The sequence below is a fragment of the Sapajus apella genome, unplaced genomic scaffold (genome assembly GCF_009761245.1).
Source record: "Sapajus apella isolate SASKATOON/1434 unplaced genomic scaffold, GSC_monkey_1.0 scaffold13, whole genome shotgun sequence".
Classification (NCBI taxonomy): domain Eukaryota; kingdom Metazoa; phylum Chordata; class Mammalia; order Primates; family Cebidae; genus Sapajus; species Sapajus apella.
This window is the reverse complement of record NW_022436953.1, coordinates 3,756,778-3,764,668: the sequence shown is the minus strand read 5'-3', so window position 1 is coordinate 3,764,668 and position 7,891 is coordinate 3,756,778. Positions and strand designations below refer to the sequence as shown.

The following is a 7,891-nucleotide window of genomic DNA, read 5'->3' as shown; positions in this document are numbered from 1 at the left end:
TTTTTTTTTTCATTTTTTAAAATTTTTTCTTTTTTTTTCTTATATTTGTTAAAATATAAACATAAAAATATTACATTTTTTTTTTTAAGATGGGGTTTCACCATGATGGTCAAGCTGGTCTTGAACTCCTGACCTCATGTGATCCACCCACCTTGGCCTCCCAAAGTGCTAGGATTACAGGTGTGAGCCACAGCGCCTGGCCCATATATTTTTAAAACTTATTTTCCTTTCCCCAGTTTAAATGAATCATCTGGAGAAGAACCAGAAATTGTGAATTGACTCTTAAAATGTTCATTTCATTAGTAATTTAAGCAGTTTTCTTGTTCCCAACATCTAAATTCCATTCCAAAAAAGACTTAAATGCCAAGAGTCTGAACCTTGCATTGAGTTGTGTGCTGTGTCTTTACTTAGTGAAGATAGTTGTTTGTCTGTTGGAAGTGTTGGAACCTTGGTGATGCTTCTTCTCTTAGGAACCTTTCATGTATGCTTGGCTCCAAATATCTCTGCTTTTTTTTTTTTTTTTTTTTTTTTTAAATCCAAAGACTTCAGGACATTCTTGAAGTTAGATCTAAGCATTTACTTACATTTAATCCACTCTAGGGAATATGATGCTTCTTCAAGTTTGGAAGTCACCCTTCCCCTTACTTTCCAGTTTAGTGGATCATGCTTATTTTGAATATAGCAAAATAAAAATAAATAGCCCACCTGTATTTAATTTTTACCATGTACCAAGCGCTACTTTGTTCTTTACTTTCGTTATTTCACTGGATCCTAATAACAATTCTGTGAAGTAGGGACTGTTAGTCATCTAATTAGATTACTGAGAGAAGTTAAATAACTTGGTAGATCACATGCCTAGTTAAGTGGTGGCACTCAGGCTTGCAATGTATTTGTGTTATTACAGAGCCCAAGTTCCTCACCACCACCCTCTCTACAGCCTTATAAGGATATTGTTGTCTTTAATTTTTAAATTTCTCTACCATTTAATACTTATTCTGTCTTATTATTTTGCAGATAATACATAAAATAATTGATCTAGGATATGCCAAAGATGTTGATCAAGGAAGTCTGTGTACATCTTTTGTGGGAACACTGCAGTATCTGGTGAGACCTCTTATTGTTTCTTTGACTTTAAGTGTGTATAGGATTCTCTTATTTCTGAAGATCACGAATATAGTAGTTCAAAAATAAGGTAGCTTTTCCCATACAGTGTTGGTATTTAAAGCATTTTCTCTTTTGAAGGCCCCAGAGCTCTTTGAGAATAAGCCTTACACAGCCACTGTTGATTATTGGAGCTTTGGGACCATGGTATTTGAATGTATTGCTGGATATAGGCCTTTTTTGCATCATCTACAGCCATTTACCTGGTAAGAAATGGATGAGAACTTGGGCATGCTTAATGGGAATGGAAATTTTTTCATCTGATTTTTTTTCTTTAATTGTTAAATTCCTTTTGAAATGTACAATTGAATATAATTAAATGTCAAGAAATCTTAGAGTATTTGTGAAAATCAGGTTGTCAACTGAGATAGCTTTTGTTTTTATAGGCATGAGAAAATTAAGAAGAAAGATCCAAAGTGTATATTTGCATGTGAAGAGATGTCAGGAGAAGTTCGGTTTAGTAGCCATTTACCTCAACCAAATAGCCTTTGTAGGTAAGTATATTTTAGTTAAGGAAGTTCGCATCAGTTTCTCCAAAGTTGTAAAGGAATAATAGAGTCTCTATCAAGTTGGATTATCCAGTAGAACTTTCTGTGATGATGTAGAAGTCTATATCTTTGTCGGCCATGTGAGGCTATTGAATACTTAACAGGTAGCTAGTCTGGCTAGAGAGCTGAATTTTGAATAAATAGTAACTGTAAATAGCCACTTGGGACTAGTGGCTATCATATTGAACAGCATAGGTCTAGTGGAAACAAGAACTGCCATTTAACTGATTGGCATAGGTCCTAAGAAGGCTCTTAGGATAATGAAGTAAATGGGTTCTTTGCAGAATGGATTTGGACTCATTGTCGAAGTTATCAGTAACTGCATGTGGAGTTTTGAATAGTTTTTAATGGAAAAAAGTTTGTCCCCTGTCATTTCATGAATTATTTGAAAGTAAGTTATGGAATGGTACAGACAAGTGATGTGGGAAAGGAAATGGTTAACCTACAAAATTACCTTTCTAACAGTGCAAACCGAAATTGGAACATAACGATTTCATTTTCACCCCATTTTGTACGTTTTCTAGTTTAATAGTAGAACCCATGGAAAACTGGCTACAGTTGATGTTGAATTGGGACCCTCAGCAGAGAGGAGGACCTGTTGACCTTACTTTGAAGCAGCCAAGATGTTTTGTATTAATGGATCACATTTTGAATTTGAAGGTTAGTCTTAATGGGTCTACTGCATAAGACCAGCTTTGAAATTAACAAGTTTATTTGGAAAATTAGCATAAATATATTTTAATAATCTTTTCCTGATGCTTTTTTTTTTTTTGAGACGAAGTCTCACTCTGTCACCCAGGCTGGAGTGCAGTGGCACGATCTTGGCTCACTGCAGCCTCTGCCTCCCAGGTTCAGGCAATTCTCCTGCCTCAGCCTCCTGAGTAGCTGGGATTACAGGTGTATGCCACCACACCCAGCTAATTTTTGTATTTTTAGTAGAGACAAGGTTTCACCATGTTGGTCAGGCTGGTCTCGAACTCCTGACCTCTTGATCCACCCGCCTCGGCCTCCTAAAGTGCTGGGATTACAGGCTTGAGCCACTGTGCCCGGCTTTTTTTTTTTTTTTTTTTCTTTTGAGACAGGGTCTCACTTTGTCACCTAGGCTGGAGTGCAGTGACACAATCTCAGCTAACTGCAGCCTCTGCCTCCCGGGTTCAAGTGATTCTCCTGCCTCAGCCACCTGAGGAGGTGGGATGCAGGCGCATGCCACCACACTTGGCTAATTTTTTGTATTTTTAGTAGAGATGAGATTTCACTGCATTGGCCAGGCTGGTCTCAAACTCTTGGCCTCAGGTGATCCTCCTGCTTTGGTCTCCCACAATGCTGGGATTACAGGCATGAGCCACTGCATCCAGCCCTGATGCTTATTTGAAAAAGAAAATTAAATTCTTAGAGCTGATTTTTTAAAAATTTCTTTAGCAAGCTTTCTCAGTTTGCTTCTCTGTGGTCTTTGTTGATGAATCCTTTGAAACAACTTTTATTTACCCTTTCCCATGTTGCTGCCATTATCCTTATTCATTTATGTCTAATCACTGGGTTTGATTTGGTAAAGAAGGCTCCTATCTGCCTTTCATGGCTCTGCACTTACTCCCTAACCTGTAGTTCATTCAATATGTACTACCTATCTTCTAAAAATGCTTTATTATTATTCTGCTCAAGAAACTAATGTAGTTCTGCCCAAAAAACTAACATAGTTCTTCTTCTTTTTTTTTTTTGACAAATCAAGTGTAATCTGATCTTCTTGGCTTTTTTGCGGGGGCTTTCCCTAACCAAGTTTTGCCTTGTACCTGCTTCTCTTAACCTGTACCTCATGCAAGACCAGCTTGTTACGGCTCCTTATGCCTCAAACCTATTGTCTACTTTTGTGCTCTGACAGATGCTATCCTTCTGCCTAGTATGATCTCCATTTCTGTGTATCTCCTCACCTACACTGGCATATCTTCAAGAGCTTTTCTTTAAATGGTCTCTGCCACACAATTTGTTGTTTAAAGGCCGTATTCTCTGATTTTCATCTTCCATTCATGCATCTTCATATAGATTGTTGTCTTCTTTAATGTTGGGATTGTTTTACTACTTTTATTAGCAATCACCCACCCTACCCATCCTAACCATGGCATTCTGTACAGAGCAGGGCCTGTATCAGGTTCTTGGTAATTTATTGGTATGAATGAGAGCTATAGATAGTTTTATTATGCAGTACACCCAGAAACAACTCTCATCTATAGTCTTTCCATTTCTGTTGATTGTTTTTAGTATACATGGTTTCTAAAATTGAAATGAGAAATTATATATGTAATATTGGAGTGCATGGCAAGATAGCTCACTTCAATCTGGAACTCCTGAGCTCAAGTGATCCCCCTGCGTCAGCCTCCAGAGTAAATGGGACTATAGGTGTGCGCCGCCTCTCCTGACTAATTTTTAAATTTTTGGTAGAAATGGGGTCTTGCTATGTTGTCCAGGCTGGTTTTGAACTCCTGGCCTCAAGTGATCCTCCTACCTCAGCTTCCCAAAGTGCTGGGTTCACATATGTGAGCCACCGTGCCCGGCTTTGGCATATTTTATTAAATAGAAACTTGAAGCCATGTGGATGTCCTTCTTGGCTAACACTGAAAATATACCTGGCTTCTTGATTTGGTTTTCTTCTACTGTGCCAAAGAATAAATCATCCCTCAGTGTGTTAGCAAAGCAGGACTTTAGTTCTGTGTTGCCTCTGAAACATTTTGGTTGTGCATGAACCACATCTCACATTTTTTTCATACTTGTCATAGGAATCGTAGCATCATTTCTGCTTTGAAGGGCACCTGTGAGCCTCTTGTTATAGGGCATGGGGAAAGAGCCCACATTATGGAGTTTGTAGTTTATGGACTTAAATTCAGTTTGCAGCACCACCATTTACCTGTCTGTGAACCTGAGCAAATATTGTCTCTATCTCAAGGACAGTAATATCTTTCTCAACGCATCAATATTATTATGAGGTTGTATAGAATAAGGTGTGTGTAAGGTACTATTTATAGTAGTTCAAGAAGCTTCAGGGATGCTTGTTAGACATGGTAATAGGACTGACTTTTGAAGAATGGAGTTTTTAGGGAAAAGGTGGGGACAGGAGAGATTTATAGGCAGCAGAGCATCATGAGCAAAAGTATAAAAGCATGAACTGCAAAACAGCTTGGTATTATTGTAAGACATTTTCCTAAAATGTTTATATGTATAGTACAAGAAAGGAATGATATCTGTTTTTCACTTTAAAAAGGAAGCAACAAAACAGTTACTGAAATATTTCCCTTTTAAAAAAACACTTAGTGAGTCTGATTGTATGCATATTTTCCAACTGTTTATTATGAAAATCTTTAGATATGTAGAAGAGTTGAAAAAAGTGTACTGAACCTACCACTGAAAATGATGGTGAAATAGCAGCATTTAATTATTTTTTTCTTTACCTCCTCTTTCATGCCCCTAAATGTAACTATATTCTGAGTCTCTTCTTGGTTCTCTCTTTTTCCATTACATTTCCTTTCTTTTATTAGGCAACTGTAAACTATATATGGTGAACTCCTGAAGTTACTTATTTCATCAGCGGTGACTTTTCTGCCAGGACTTATAACTGCTATATAACTGTACTACCTGGCTGTTCCATTGGCACTTAACAATTTACTAAAAACTGGACATATTTGTTCTATCCATTAAATCTACTTCTTTTTTGTTTGTTTTGTTTTGTTTTCTGGGATGGAGCTGCACTCTGTCTCATAATCTTGGCTCACTGCAACCTCTGCCTCCTGGGTTCATGCGATCCTGCCTTAGCCTCTCGAGTAGCTGGGATTACAGGCACCCACCACCACATCCAGCTGATTTTTGTGTTTTTAGTAGAGATAGAGTTTCGCCATGTTGGCCAGGTTGGTCTTGAAACCCCTGACCTCAGGTGATCTACCTGCCTCAGCCTTCCGAAGTGCTGGAATTACAGGCATGAGTCTCCACACCCGGCCCCATTAAATCTACCTCTGTAGCTTTCCAACACCTCTATTTGCACTGTCACCTTTGTAGTTACCCATGTGGGAAACGTTGGCTGTCTTGACTCTTCCTTTCTCTTCAATCAATATATCCAATTATTTAATCAAATTTATCTTTTGAATATCTTAACAATTTTGAGCTTGCCACGTTCTCAATTTAGAAAGGCTTCCGTAGTTCTCTTTCACTTATCGAATAAAGTCCAGACCCTTACATTGGTACTCAAAACCTATCTTGATTTCATATCAACCTACACTTCCGGACTTATCTCTTACTAATGCCCTGAGAGGGGCATCATTTTAGGTACATTTGAACTGGATTAATTGTATTCTCTGATTAATCCCATCCCTTTCTACCTGCCTACCTGTTTTCTGCCTAAAGGAACTTTTTTTTTCAGTCTTTCCCCATTCTAGTCTTTCTTCCATTTCAAAGTTTAGCTCAAGTAGTGCCTCCTTTATGAAGTGCCCATTTCCTCCTGCCGAGTGTATGATATTTTCAATTGAGTATACCACCTATCACATTTTGCCTGGTATTTTAGTTCTCTTAGTATATCTTAATATCTTCTGTTTGACAATAACTGTATGGAGGGCAAGGATCATAAGATACTCAGTTTGTATACCCACTGCCACCATCACAACATACTTAGTATGTGCCTACCAATAGTAGGTACTCATTAAATATTTGAATGAACAAAAAGATAAATTTAGGTTGTATTTCCTCTTTCTTTCTTTTGTTTTCCTCTGGCCTGGAACTTTGGTAGTGGGATGCCGTGATGCCATATGCTAACATCCTGTGTGAAAGTAGATGTCCAGTATAGGATTTTCATTCTAAGTCTCTGCTATTGCTACTAGTGGCAGCTGTCATAGCATGAAATCTGCCTACAATGGGAAAGGCATGGAAAGTCTCAGGTAGTATAATTGTATTGTAAATCCATGTCAGTTTTGAAGATTTCCCTACTCCCCTTTTAAACATAAAAGATTTCTATTAAGGCCAGGTGTGGTGGCTCACACCTGTAATCCAGGTACTTTGGGAGGCCGAGGCGGGCGGATCATGAAGTCAGGAGTTCGAGACCAGCCTGACCAACATGGTGAAACCCCATCTCTACTAAAAATACAAATATTAGCCGGGCGTGGTGGCACATGCCTGCAATCCCAGCTACTCAGGAGGCTGAGGTAGGAGAATTGCTTGAACCCAGGAGATGGAGGTTGCAATGAACCAAGATCTTGCCACTGCACTCCAGCCTGGGCAACAGAGTGAGACTGTCTAAAAAAAAATTTAAAAAAGAGATTTATATTAAAGGAAAGTCTCTTAATAAGAGAAATACTGGCAATCGTGTTATGACATTTGGAATTCACATGAAAAGGATCAGCTTCAGGTTATAAAAACAGTTTAATATTTTGTTTTGAAAATTTTGTTAATACAGGTGCAGTGGCTCATGCCTGTAATCCTAACACTTTGGGAGGCAGAGGCAGATAGATCACTTGAGGTCAGGAGTTTGAGACCAGCCTGGTCAACATGGCAAAACCCTGTCTCTACTAAAAATAAAAAATTAGCCAGGGATGGTGGTGTATGCCTGTAGTCCCAGCTACTCAGAAGGCCGAAGCAGGAGAGTTGCTTGAACCTGGGAGGTGGGGGCTCCAGTGAGTCAAGATCACACCACTGTACTCCAGCCCAGGTGACAGAGTGAGACTCTGTCCCAAAAACAAAATTTGTTAATATGCTTTTAAGTTTCCTTTTTTTTTTTTTTTTTTGTTTTTTTGTTTTTTTGAGATAGAGTCTTGTTCTGTCGTCCAGGGTGGAGTACTGTGGCACGATCTTGGCTTACTACAAGCTTCACCTTCCAGGCTCAAGTGATTCTCTCATACCTAAGCCTCCCATGTAGTTGGGATTACAGGCATGGTGTGTGCCACCATGCCTGGCTAATGTTTTTGTATTTTTTGTAGAGATGGGGTTTTGCCATGTTGGCCAGGATGGTCTCAAACTCCTGTCCTCAAGCAATCCATCTGTCTTGGCTCCTCACAGTGCTGGGATTACAGGCGTGAGCCACCATGCTCAGCCTAATTTTTTAAATTAAAAAATAATCGTACATATTCATGGGGTTAATAGTGGTGTTTCAGTACATATACTGCATAGTGATCAGATCAGGTAATTGGCATATCCATCATTGCAAATATCATTTC

At 38.8% G+C, this 7,891-nt stretch overlaps 1 protein-coding gene across 3 annotated transcripts in view; it reads left to right on the top strand.

The window, feature by feature from the left end:
• Nucleotides 1–7,891, top strand: part of CHUK (component of inhibitor of nuclear factor kappa B kinase complex) — a 41,499-nt gene that overhangs the window by 9,861 nt on the left and 23,747 nt on the right. For all 3 annotated transcript variants that reach the window (XR_004269909.1, XM_032281284.1, XM_032281283.1), the window contains exons 6-9: nucleotides 1,015–1,104; nucleotides 1,243–1,367; nucleotides 1,548–1,655; nucleotides 2,234–2,369. Coding sequence is in view for 2 of the 3 variants with exons in the window: in XM_032281284.1 (XP_032137175.1) it covers nucleotides 1,015–1,104; nucleotides 1,243–1,367; nucleotides 1,548–1,655; nucleotides 2,234–2,369 (459 nt within the window). In the remaining variant the exon portion in view is untranslated. The remainder of the gene's footprint in view (nucleotides 1–1,014; nucleotides 1,105–1,242; nucleotides 1,368–1,547; nucleotides 1,656–2,233; nucleotides 2,370–7,891) is intronic.